Below are 12,956 nucleotides of genomic sequence, written 5' to 3'. Positions count from 1 at the left end.
CAGACAGGCACATCAGCGTGGACACGGGCCACCTAGGCAGGTCGCAAAAGTTCCAAGGCCAAGCAGCTCAAGAGGTCCGTGCAGGCACTAGGTCCACCACACTTGGGGGGGGGGGGCAACAGAGGACCTGCCCCAACCCCTCAGGATAGAGGCTTCCAGTGGGTGGGCCTGGGCCTTCTAGAACGTTCTCTGGGAATAACAGATGTGATGATAGGGAGTACCAACCAAGACTTAAGGGCTGGGTGAGATGCAGCACTCTTTGGAGCCCACCGCTGGGTACCCCAATCCTTAGTGCAGAGTGCAGTTGGGCCAGCGGCCCTCCCTCGGGGGCGGGGCCAACCAACGCCCAGCTCCGGGTAGGAACTCCAGGCCTCCAAGCTGTCCCCTTCCCCCCCCCCGCCCCCACCCCCGTGCTCTCTGACCCCAGTACGAGGCCTGTTTTCTCCCGGTTCCTCTAGGGAGGAGGGAAGATATTCCTTATAAGGCAGCCCTAGCTTCTGCAGGGCACTTGGGGAGGGAGTGGGACCGGACTTGTGTCCCGCGCGACCCGCCCGTTTCCCGCTCTTTCCGTGGGCGCCCAGACGGCAGACTGAGGTTTTCTTTTGTTTAATGAAGCGTTCAATTGCACGTGAATCTTCAGTGAAGTCCTGAGCGCGATGTGTACTTGTGCGTGTGTGCGGGGCGTCCCAGCCCCCAGCCTGCACACTCCTCCTATTCCTCCCCGGTCCTCCGGGCTCCAGTCTTTCCTGTAACCTTCCAGCCAATCAGTCTTCAGGCCAGGTCCAAGTCCCAACTTGCCCAAGAGCGGAGCCTCGGCAGGGAGCCGACTCGGCGGGAGCAAAGTCAGGTGACCCAGAGGGTGGGGTCGGAGGGTGCTCACCGCCAACCCCAAGGGTAGGATGTGCACCATGACAGCAGCCAACCCGACAGCCTGGGGACCCCGGGCGTCGGCCGAGCTGCAGGGGAAGGCGGGGTCTTATGGGGCCCCCACTAAAGGAGGGAGTGCCAGGGTGAAGGAGGATAGGAGGGGCATTTCTAATGCTGTTTCCCTAAACCTAGGGAGGCTCAGGGCACAGCAGGACGTGTGGGGACTCATTAGCCTTCTCAGTTGCTAGAGAGACCCTTTTCTCTAGTCACCTCTTCTGGGTCCGAAACTGTCGGAAGAGCCACTGGACAACGAAGGGCCACAGGATAAAGAAGAGCAGCGTGGGAGCCGAAAGCCCTAGGGGCCAAAGCCGAGTCCTGGGTGGCCTCTGCAGCCAAGAGGGAAGGAGTCAGAAGCCAGCCCGGGTCATACCATAGTCCCTTTTTTTTTTTTTTTTTTTTTTTTTTTTGGTTTTTCAAGACAGGGTTTCTCTGTGTAGTTTTGGTGCCTGTCCTGGATCTCGCTCTGTAGATCAGGCTGGCCTCGAATTCACAGAGATCGCCTGGCTCTGCCTCCCCAGCCCAGATTCAGTACAGCCCTCCTAGTAGCTTGCTTCTAGACTCATTCTGCTTGGCCTCCCTGAGACTGGGAAGGTGCTCCACTAGCCTGCGGTGCTCCGCTCCCCCATCCTCTCTCACACAGGGGTCCAATCCCAGGTGATAGGAGAGATTGTGGGAGAGACTAGCTTCCAAGCCGGCTCCTCAAGGCTGCAAAAAAAGGACCCAGCTAGTAGCAATAAAGATCTGTACTGTAAAGCACATACCACATATTTCAAACAAGGACCCGGGGTTCTCAGATGTTAGTTTCTAAAGATCTATTCTAGAAAGAGCTGGGACTCCTGGGAGGAGTAGCTAATTCTAGGGTCGGGGCAGGGAAGGTGAGGCAGTGTGAGACATCTTGTACTAAAAAGCTAGAGAGCCCCTGAAAGATGAACTAAGGGTCTAAGAACAGGATCTGGCTTGAAAGGATCTCCAAAGTTGTGACAGTCTAGTTAAAAAAAAAAAAAATGTATAGTTCATTGGCTAAAGCCTGCCATACACCCCTGATTGCCCGAGTTCAATCCCCAGAGCCTACAGAAAGGTAGGAGAGAACCAAAGTTTTCCTCTGACTTACACATACACACACACACACACACACACACACACACACACACACAGCAGTGCACAGTGGAGGCTCTAACTCCACCAGGAGGATCTAACAAGGTCAGCACTGCACAGACATGGTGCATGGACAGACGTTCAGGCAAAACACTCATGTACATGAACACACAAAAAGAGCTGGATATATGGCTCTGTGGTAGGCACCTGCCTAGCATGTGAGGTGCTGGGTTCAAACCCCAGAACTGCAAAAAACAAAAGAATGATTACAGATGATTAAAATGATGAATCTTTAAAATTTAGGAGTCTGTGACGATAAGAAAACTAGAAATGATACCACTGAGGAGCCAATTCCTTGCTTTAAATATTAATTAGGGTCTGGAGAGAGGGCTTAGCAGTTAAGAGCACTTGTTGGTCTTGTAGAGAGGCTAAGTTTGGTTCCCAGCACCACGTGATGACTCACAGCCATCCATAACTCCAGTTTCAGGGAACCCGACACTCTCTCTCTTGAACTTCATGGGCACGAGGCACAAACATGTCACACAGACATGCATGGAGGCAAAACACTCAAGGACATGAAATTAACGTTAACAAAGAAATAATTAAATAAGCCCAGGCTGGGGATGCAGCTCAGTGGTCAGCACTTCCTAGCATGTGCGAGGCCCTGTGCTCCACCCCAGCACCACACAACAAAAGATAAAGAAGATGAGCCAGGCAGTGGCAGCGCATGCCTTTAATCCCAGCACTGGGGGGGGGGGGGGGGGGGGGGGAGCAGAGCCAGGTGGATCTCTGTGAGTTCGAGGCCAGTCTGGTCTACAGAGTGAGATAGATCCAGGACAGGCACCAAAACTACAGAGAGAAACCTTAAAAACCAAAAAAAGCCGGGCGGTGGTGGCGCACGCCTTTAATCCCAGCACTCGGGAGGCAGAGACAGGCGGATCTCTGTGAGTTCGAGGCCAGCCTGGGCTACCAAGTGAAGTCCCAGGAAAGGCGCAAAGCTACACAGAGAAACCCTGTCTCGAAAAACCAAAAAAAAAAAAAAAAAAAAAGGAAGAAGAAGAAGAAGAAGATGGGCATGGAGGCCCTTGCTTGTAATCCTAGCACTCAGGAGGCTGAGGCAGGAGGATCATGGGTGAATTCTAAGGCTAGACTGGCCTACATATCAGGACCCTGTCTCAAAGAAAAAGAAAAAAGGAGGAAGAGGAAGAAGAAGAAGAGGAGGAAGAACAGGGTCCTGTTTCAAAACAGAAGCAGAAAAAGAAACCTTGTTTTTTCCGTGGTTAACAACTTTGTTTCAGGAAACCTTACAGAAAACAAAATGTTAACCTGTTGGAGGGATAAGAGAATTGAAAATCAGATTTTTGCAAGCACGAAATAAATTGCTGTCCAGGCAAAGATGAGCAGTTGTCAAACACAGCATGGCAAGTAGTTGATGAACTGGATAGTCCATGGCTTCAAAAGGAAAACTTGACATCATGGAGTTGGGGCCGGACTGTCACCCTTGCATCCAGACCAGCAGTACACACTAGACTCACTAGTGGTAGAAGGCCAGACACCACCTGTCCCATGGGTGTCCCCTGATGTGAGGGGCATCACTCTGATATGGCTTGTTTGTAAAACAATAATGGTTTTGTTTTATTTATGTGTGTGTGTGTGTGTGTGTGTGTGTGTGTGTGTGTGTGTATGCCATGTGTGGGGGGGTGCTGTGTGTGTGTGTATGTGTGTGTATGCCATGTGGGGGGGGGTGCTGTGTGTGTGTGTATGTGTGTGTATGCCATGTGTGGGGGGGTGCTGTGTGTGTGTGGGGGGGTGCTGTGTGTGTGTGGGGGGTGCTGTGTGTGTGTATGCCATGTGTGGGGGGTGCTGTGTGTGTGTGTGTATGCCATGTGTGGGGGGGTGCTGTGTGTGTGTGGGGGGATGCTGTGTGTGTGTGGGGGGTGCTGTGTGTGTGTGGGGTGCTGTGTGTGTGTGGGGGGATGCTGTGTGTGTGTGGGGGGGTGCTGTGTGTGTATGGGGGGTGCTGTGTGTGTGTGGGGGGGTGCAGTGTGTGTGTGGGGGTGCTGTGTGTGTGGGGGGGGTGCTGTGTGTGTGTGGGGGGGTGCTGTGTGTGTGTGGGGGTGCTGTGTGTGTGTGTGTGGGTGCTGTGTGTGTGTGTGTGTGGGTGCTGTGTGTGTGTGTGTGTGGGTGCTGTGTGTGTGGGGGGGTGCTGTGTGTGTGTGGGGTGCTGTGTGTGTGGGGGTGCTGTGTGTGTGGGGGGGGTGCTGTGTGTGTGGGGGGGTGCTGTGTATGTGTGGGGGTGCTGTGTGTGTGTGTGTGTGGGTGGGTGCTGTGTGTGTGTGGGGGGATGCTGTGTGTGTGTGGGGGGTGCTGTGTGTGTGTGTGTGGGTGCTGTGTGTGTGGGGGGGGTGCTGTGTGTGTGTGTGTGGGTGCTGTGTGTGTGTGTGGGTGCTGTGTGTGTGTGGGGGGTGCTGTGTGTGTGTGGGGGTGCTGTGTGTGTGTGTGTGGGTGCTGTGTGTGTGTGTGTGGGTGCTATGTGTGTGTGGGGGTGCTGTGTGTGTGTGGGGGGATGCTGTGTGTGTGGGGGGGGTGCTGTGTGTGTGGGGGGTGCTGTGTGTGTGGGGGGGTGCTGTGTGTGTGGGGGTGCTGTGTGTGTGTGGGGGGGTGCTGTGTATGCCATGTGTGTGGGGGTGCTGTGTGTGTGTGGGGGGGTACTTATCACGGTCTGGCTCCCTGGAGCTGAAGTTCCAGGCATTTCTGAGCTGTCGGACATGGGTGTAAGGAAGTGAACTTGGGGTCTCTGGATAAATAGGAAGCACTCTTAATAGCTGATCAATCTTCCCAGCCCCCAGATTTCTGTTTTTAATTTATTGAAGGTCTTATTTTATAGTTCAGGATGGCCTGGAACTCACAGCAACCCTCCTGTCTCAGCTTCTAAAGTGCTAGGATTACAAGTGTAAACTACATTGGGCAGCAGAGGGAAGGAGACAGAGGCAGGCAAATCACCATGAGTTCAAGACCAGCCTGGTCTGCATAGTGAGTTCTAGGCTAGCCAGAGCTACCCAGTGAGACTATCTCAAACAGAACAAAACAAACAAACAAACAAAAACCCAAGGGCTAGCTAGATGACTCAGTAGTTAAGAACATTTGCTGCTCTTGCAGAGGACCTGGCACTCACATGGCAGCTCACAACTGTCTTTGATTCTAGTTTCAGGGGATCTGACACCCTCTTCTGACTTCCGAGGACACCAGGGACACGTGTGGCACACAGACTTCCATGCAGGCAAACACTCCTACACATAAAATAAATGTAACTAAAAAACCAAACACTAAAACCAAAACTTGTCTCTGATGGAACCTTGACCAGAATGCTTAGCGGGATATTAAACCAGTCTTTGTATCTCACACTCATTTCACAGGAAATACAATGTAAAGGAAACTGGACATGATTAGACCCCAAAAGTGGGACACTCCGCATGCCCCGATGCTGAGCTGAATGCCCTAGGTTTGGCACCTGCCTTTCTACAAAGTCAACCACAGCCATAATGACGAACTACGGACACTGTGACCCTGCCCTGGGGACAACAGCGGCTGGAAAGGCAGTTTCACGACACCTAGGAAAATCTGAGTGTGGATTGGCTATCTGGTGATACTAAAGAATTGTAATGAAATATATTCAGAGTAGAACTTTATGGATGTGTGTGTGTGTGTGTGTGTGTGTGTGTGTATACATATATACATATACATATACTTTTTTTTCCCTTTTGGCTGGCTTAGGACTCAGTGTGTAGCTTAGGCAAGCCTCAAATTTCATGAATCCTCCTGATTGCCTCTAGGGTGTTAGGATTATAGGTAAGCTGTAACAATCTACTTAAAAATGCCGAGGATCAAGCCAGGTGGTGGTGGCACACGCCTTTCATCCCAGCACTTGGGAGGCAGAGGCAGGCAGATCTCTTGAGTTCAAGGACAGCCTAGGACAGCCATGGCTACACAAAGAAACCCTGTCTCGAAAAACTTGAAAACAACAATAAAATGCTTAGGATCATTGAGAAGGGTTAGCAAGAAAGGATGCTTGCAGCCAAGACTGATGACCCTACTTTAATCTCCAGGACTCACATGGCAATTGTCCTGTGACCTCCACATGTGCTCCAAGGTATGCATGCACATGTACACACACACACACACACACACACACACACACACAAACAGAGTCACCCCGCCTCCCCCCCATTTTAGCCAGGCCTGATGTCACAGGTCTGTGATTTCAGTTAGGTAGCAAATGCTAGCTTTAAACTTCTCTTCTCCCCTTTTGGTGGTGCTAGGTTGAGCCTAGAGCCCCTTGGCTCCTAGGGAAATGCCCCATTGCTGAGCTGTCTCCCCAGCCCTACCCTAGCCACTCTATCATCTATAAAACAGACTCTAATTTCAAATGGGTAACTTCGTAAGACCTTGTCTCAAATAATAAAGGAGCTGATGATGTGGCTCAGGGGGAGAGCCCTTGCTGAGAAATCCCTAGTACAAGATGGGGGGTGGCCTGGGGAGGGGGATCCTTGGCATTTCAAGTGGGTAAAAGGTAAAACAGAAAAATGATGCTGTGGGGGAGGGGAGGCAGTGTTGAAATCCCTGTCACCAGGGCTCAGATCCACCGTGCTCAGTAGGTTAGGGGTCACACCAGAGATCTCCAAATAGAGCGAGCAGGCCCACGCCTGTTTTAGACACCCTTTAACCAGGCTTCTCACTAGGGTGGGCACCAGGAGACTTGGGGCCACCCTGTGCTTCATCACTGGCTATTAACCATCACAACAATAACAGGAGAGCCCACTGGAGAGATTGTCAGGTACTGGGGACTGCAAAAGCAGTTCAGTGAAGGTCGCCCATGTTGTGTGCCCCCAGGTAAGCGAAATTCTCAGGCCTCAATTTTCCTCTTCTGCAAAAGGGAAATAAAGCCAGGAGTGGTGGGGAAGGTAATCTCAGCTTCGGGAGGCTGAGGCAGGAGGATTGTAAATTCTAAGCCTTTGGGCTACATAGCAAGATCATGCCACAAATAGACAAAAGCCATATATATATATATATGAGTATATGAGACAGAGAGAGAGAGAGAGAGAGAGAGAGAGAGAGAGGAAGAAGGAGGGAAAGGGAGTGAGAGGATATCAGTAAATCAGCAGCAAGGCAAAGAACTGGTCTAGATTAAAAAACATTTATGCGGGGGTGGGGGGCTGGGGCGGTGGCGCACTCCTTTATCCCAGCACTTGGGAGGCAGAGGCAGGTGGATCTCTGTGAGTTTGAAGCCAGCCTGGTCTACAAAGTGAGTTCCAGGACAGCCAGAGCTATTACATAGAGAAACTCTGTCTCAAAAAAAAACCGGAAAAAATAAAATAAAATAAAAATATAAAACATTTAGGCCAGCGGGGTGGTGGTGGCACATGCCTTTAATCCCAGCACTCTGGAGGTAGAGGCAGGAGGATCTCTGTGAGTTCAAGGCCTGCCTGGTCTACAGGACTAGTTCCAGGACAGCCAGGAATACACAGAGAAACCCAAAAAAGCAAAGCAAAAAAAAAGCCAAAAAAACAAAACAAAAAAAACAAAACAGTTAGGCGGCCATGCAGAGTGGCTCATGTCTGTAATCCCAGCACACCCAAGCCTGAGACAGGCGGATTACCAGAAGATCAGCCTGGGCTACATACTGAGTCCCTGACCAGCCTAGGTTATAGGCTTGAGTCCCTGTCTCACACAAGACAAATGAAAACACAACAAAAGCATACTTAGAATAGGAGTGTAAGCCGGACAATGGTGGTGCACGCCTTTAATCCCAGCACTCGGGAGGCAGAGCCAGGCGGATCTCTGTGAGTTCGAGGCCAGCCTGGTCTACAGAGCGAGATCCAGGACAGGCACCAAAACTACACAGAGAAACCCTGTCTCAAAATAAAAAAAAAAAAAAAAAAAAGAATAGGAGTGTAACTGTGCTCTGAACTGTTCTGCATAAGATGGGGTGCAGGGAGATGAAAGGTGCAAAGCTGAACTGTTGGGGGTAAACCCCAAATCTAGGAACAGGGGTGCCAGTTGAGGGCCCACAGTGACCCCATCTCCAGTGAAAAAAGCAGACACTTGGTGGTCCTTCCAACTCTGAGAAGTGACTCCCTGCTTGGTTTTTCTTGGGCAGAGCTGGGTGATCAGTGAAGGGTCCCTCTTTCCTAGTAGGCTCTTCCGACACTCCCCCGACCCATCGATGGCTTCCCTGACCAGAATAGCAGCTGCACCGTTCTCAGCACAGAGCAGCAGACAGGTGGAGTCAGGGGGCCAAAGCCCCTCACAGCTGACTGAGGAATCCAGAGCAGAGTTCTGAGGCACTCTTGCCCAATCTTTGAGTGAAAGAGACAGGCACTCACCTGCTCACGTGGCTGGGGCTTGCTTTCCAGGCTCTGCAGTCTCCTCTGAACATTCCTCATGCTTTCTTGCATGGCCCGGACTGTCCCCACCAGCCATCTGTCCAATTCCTGGGGCCCCATCAGGCTGCCTTCCAACCCCTCTGTGGAGCATAGAGACACAGGGAAGGGGACTCAGGAGACAATCTGCACAAGCTGGGGCAGGTCCAGAGAAGTATAAGAGTGCTATCCCTGTCCCCAGTGAGGTCTTTACAAGGTCCATCCGTTCAGAGGACTGAGTAATGGGCTGCTGGAACGGGGCTCAACCCTAGCACTGCCACTGATTAGCTATGTGACTCTGGGCAAAACATTCACTTCTCCGAGCCTTGTTTTAGCTCCTGAAAATTAGGGGGAGATGTCCTCTTCCTCAGGCACCTGGTCTGCTCAGGGGAATAAACAACCAGTTCATGAAAGTATCCCTTTGGCAATTTAGCACACAGGAAGTTCTAACAGAGATAAAGCAGACAGAACTCACTGTCATCCTCTGAGAATTCCAAAGGGGAGACACAGAGAGAGGACAACTTCCCAATGCCATGCACCTGTGTCTGTAAGTTGCGTTTGCTGAGGGTCAGAGGCCAGCAACCTCGGGAAGAGCAGGGACAGGGATTTTGCTCTCCTGGGCAGGCATTTGGCTGTCGGGTCGCCCTCCCAGGCTGCTCCCAGTGGGTCCACTGGACTTTCACCTTTGTGCTAAGAAAGCAACCCAGGGAAGGCTTGGGGTACCAGGACTACGGGCGGGGTGGAGAGTTCACCTTTCTCACTGGGGGGCTCGGGGCTGCTTCTGGTGTCCAGCTCTCTGCCAGCTGCTCCCCTCTGCTCTGCCCAAACCTGCTGAGATGAGTCCCAGGTCTCAGGGTGGAGGCGGGGCAGCTCTGGCACAGCGGGAACAGGGGACAAGAGAGACGCTCTCACCAACTCTGGCTCTAGCTGCTCCAGGGAGTCACAGAAAACCTCCAGCTCCAAGTCCCTGGGTGGCGGGGACTCTGGGGGAGGGGAAAGGAAAGACTCTGGCCAAGAGCAGCTGCACTGGGGTTGGGGTTCCTGCTCCGGAGGGAGGGAAGAGCAGGCAGCTGAGTACCAAGCCCTTCCTTGGGGGACCTAGAGTTCTTGCCATAGCGGGTACGATGGGCCCAAGACATGAGACCCTGACAACAGTCTCAGAACCTCCCCTTGGCCTCTGAGAGCACAGGAAGTCTCAGCGTCCCTGGACATCTGCTCTAAAGGGGACAGTGTGGCATCGCGCCTCTCCCCTCCTGAAGGAGGTGTCCCTTCCCGGTCTAGGTCCGGCTCTGTGTCTCTCCAGCCCAACACTAACCTGGACTTGGAGGCACTGGCTCCTTGGGGAGACAAGAAGGCTCTGGAGCGGTCTGATCGTCTCCATGCAGCACTGGCTCTTTCCAATCTGTCAAGACACCACCGTCCTCAGAGGGGGCAGGGAAGAGGCTGGCACCTTCCAGGGAGATCAAGTCCCTTGTCCCCATTAGTCATGCATACTAGCTGATAACTAGCCCAACAGGGGCACTGACTGAGGTCCTTACAGATGCCACACCTGTGGCCCTTGGCTCCTACTGCCCCACAGCAGCCACCCCGCCAGCCTACACCTGAGACAGTTCATTCTGTATTTTCAGGGCTCGCATCCTGGGGATCTGACCTGCGACCCTTCTCAGGAAGGTGTCTGGGGGCCTCGGCATGTCAGGGATCACCTGGTACAGGGGCTCGAAATAACCAAACATATCCTCTGCCACCTCGCCCAGGGGCACTGTGTCGATCACCTGTGCAGAAAGGGTTCTAATGGGACAGGCTGGCCCTTCCCATGCCCACCCCCCATCCCCCTGGGGCCCAGCCTCCCCCCTTACTACTGCATTTTCATGCACCCCCACTTTGTATGAGTCAGGGTCAGACAGGATTGGGAGAAAGGGTAACAGAAAGGTGATTTCCAAAAGGATATCAAGGGATAGGAAACACGGAAGCACACCCCTAGAAGAGTGAGGAGCAAGTCGCCCTCAGGGACTGAGCACCACAGCCCGCCCTCACTACCTTTTGTGCAACCAGCTTCATCTCAGAGATGTAGGCGGACATGGCTTCCCTCCTGCTCATCTTGCCCAGGCTGTTCCAGGCGTCCCTAGGAGGCAGAGGGCTGTGAGAAGCTGGATGACGGCTGAGGCATTTTTACCCCGGGGGGAGGGGGGCTCACCACTTGTAACGTCCAATGGGGTCCCAGAACCCAGGCCGGGGAACCAAGCAGGGCCCCATGGTAGCCTGCTTGTAGTAGCTGTAGAATCGCAGCATCTCTTCATAGGAGGGGCGGTAAGAGCCTGAGCAGAGGGTTGGGAGGCAGAGGGCACCTCATCAGCCCCGGTTCTGAGAGGATAAAGGCTGTACCTTGGGAGGGCAGAGGTGGCCACGGATCCCACCCATGGCATCTAGAACAGGAAGCAGAGAGGAACCCCACCAAAGCCTAGGGAGGAACTTGTCTGTAAACATTGCAGGGTTCAGGCCCGGTTCCATTTGGGGGTCGGAGCCTGCCTAACCATCCTGAACCCCCAAATGCCAATCCCTACAGCCTCACCATTCTTAGGCAGGTTCTGAATGAGGCTGACCGCTGCCTGGAACTGTTTCTGGCAGTCCGGCTCTTCCTTCTCAGTGCCCATGCTGCTCCAAGCTCTGGAGTCCTACTTTGGAGCAACTCTGCAAGATCGAGTGTCAGTGTGACCAGGCCTCACGGTCCACGGTGGCACTGTGAGCCACTGGTCCAGTTCCCAGAGAGGCAAACCAAGTCCCAAGACTTGAGCGCTACCCCAGGAGGCCAGAAGTTGAGCTGAGGAGGGTCCTTCTCCTACCTCAAGGCAGCGTCAACGGACCGAGAGTGGCGAGGACCACCAGCGTGGCCATGGGAGGGAGGAAAGGCAGGTGGCAAGGGTCTCAGAGCCATTCGCGTCCCCAGATGCACCTCTCTAGGCTGCCCATTTCCAATTCCTGAACGGGGGAATCAGCGAGCGAGGAGGAGTCAGGGTGGGACGAACATCCACCCTGGCTCCCTGCGCCCGCCACGGCCCCTCACTCACCCTTGGGCGCCCACTGCCGGGACACCGGGGTCCTCTTCTCACCACTAACCAGGGGTTTCCGATTGACCTCTGGGTCCAGAGGGGCAGGAATAGGGAGGGACGCCAAGCGAGACTAAAATGAAGCCAATGAGAGGCACCGTTTCACATTCGGCTTCTACACCCTAACCAGTCAGAAAGGCTCTTTCAAGATTATGCAAATAGTTTCACCCTGCCGCTCCCATTCAGGAGGGGCTAATTTGTGGGTCGCACTCCGCACAGCCCGACAGCCAGCGGCGGGCTGCAGCGCCTCCCGGTGGACACACCGGATGGTCGCCGAGTCCTCGCGCCCCCTGGTGGACACTCACGGGAGTTGGTGGGCTGATGCTCTGGGCACACGTCTACGCTGGCAATAGAAGCGAGTCCTGGAGCCCAGCGTTCCGCAGAAGGGACACTGGAGCTGAGTTTTGGAAAAACAAAGAGTAAACCAGAAAAATAACGAAAAAGAACATTCCTGGAAGGAATCAAAGATCAAAAGCAGAGGCGAAGGTTTGACGATTAGGAAGTTCCAGATCGCAGAGATGGTGGTGACTCAAGCTAGCCTACGGAATTGCTGGGACTCGTTTATAGGGGGGACAGAATACAGCGGGGCGAGTAGACAGCGATTCTAGGACCCGAGAAACCCAACTTTTAGCGTGGGGACGCCTGGCTGTCGGCCGCGGCCAAGCGCCAGCTCTGTGCCCCTACCCAAAGCTTGTGCTCGAGGGCCACTCGGACATCCCACCCTTCGCATTCACAAGTGTACATCTAACACTCCACGGGCACCCATAAAAGGAGGCTTTCCAGGGGCTGACGTCACCAACACCTTCTCAGAGTGCGGTGCAGATCCCCTGACCAAGGACGGAGCGTCACACGCTTTGGTGTACCAAGCCTCTTAAGCTTTGAACCCCAGAACCAGTTTCGGGGACTCTAAACTTAGTCGCACCTCAGCCTTCAAATCAGTTAGCTTTGAGACGTCCACCTGTAAGGGGTGGCTACTGGCTCGGAGCCGGGAGGTTAATCCATGACGTCACTGCCCCAGCCTCCCGCCCCCATCCCTGCGCAGCTCTGTTCTGGGGTTCTAGGGGCTTCCCTTTAGCCCCTCTGTAGACCTGTCCCCTGTCTGGCTCCCTAAGGGACCCGGCAAAGGTGGATGGAGTAGGGTCCTGGGTCTTAACGGAGTCAGGGTCCCCCGAAAGAAGTGTCTGTGCCGGTGGACAGTCCTCTCCTCCTAGGGTATTCAGTCCCCTCCTACAGGGACTCTGGCCACTGGTGGGGAGGAGATCCGGGGACCTCTGGGGAAACGGAAAGACGGACTCACTAGCAGGGGCGAACAGCTCCGGGCCTGGGGTCCCGCAGGCACCTCGCGCCGCCCACTCTGGGCCTCGCTCCTCCCACCTTCACCTCGCCCCTCCCTCTCTCCCTCCTCCCGAGG

General features: G+C 53.8%; 1 protein-coding gene across 1 annotated transcript; it reads right to left on the bottom strand.

Annotated features, from left to right (window-relative positions):
• Positions 1-590: 590 nt before the first annotated feature.
• Positions 591-12,955, bottom strand: Acbd4 (acyl-CoA binding domain containing 4). Its single transcript, XM_059271915.1, has 12 exons — positions 12,843-12,955; positions 11,851-11,942; positions 11,507-11,618; positions 11,282-11,417; positions 11,011-11,129; positions 10,636-10,756; positions 10,479-10,563; positions 10,093-10,213; positions 9,757-9,843; positions 9,194-9,424; positions 8,406-8,545; positions 591-1,253 (listed from the first exon to the last, which is right to left on the bottom strand). Exons 5-12 carry the CDS (start codon positions 11,090-11,092, stop codon positions 1,134-1,136), a joined length of 987 nt encoding a protein of 328 aa, XP_059127898.1. The 5' UTR covers positions 11,093-11,129; positions 11,282-11,417; positions 11,507-11,618; positions 11,851-11,942; positions 12,843-12,955; the 3' UTR covers positions 591-1,133.
• Position 12,956: the final 1 nt, after the last annotated feature.

This window comes from Peromyscus eremicus, chromosome 8a (genome assembly GCF_949786415.1).
Source record: "Peromyscus eremicus chromosome 8a, PerEre_H2_v1, whole genome shotgun sequence".
In the NCBI taxonomy this organism is placed as follows: domain Eukaryota; kingdom Metazoa; phylum Chordata; class Mammalia; order Rodentia; family Cricetidae; genus Peromyscus; species Peromyscus eremicus.
This window is presented reverse-complemented; position numbering and strand designations above follow the sequence as displayed.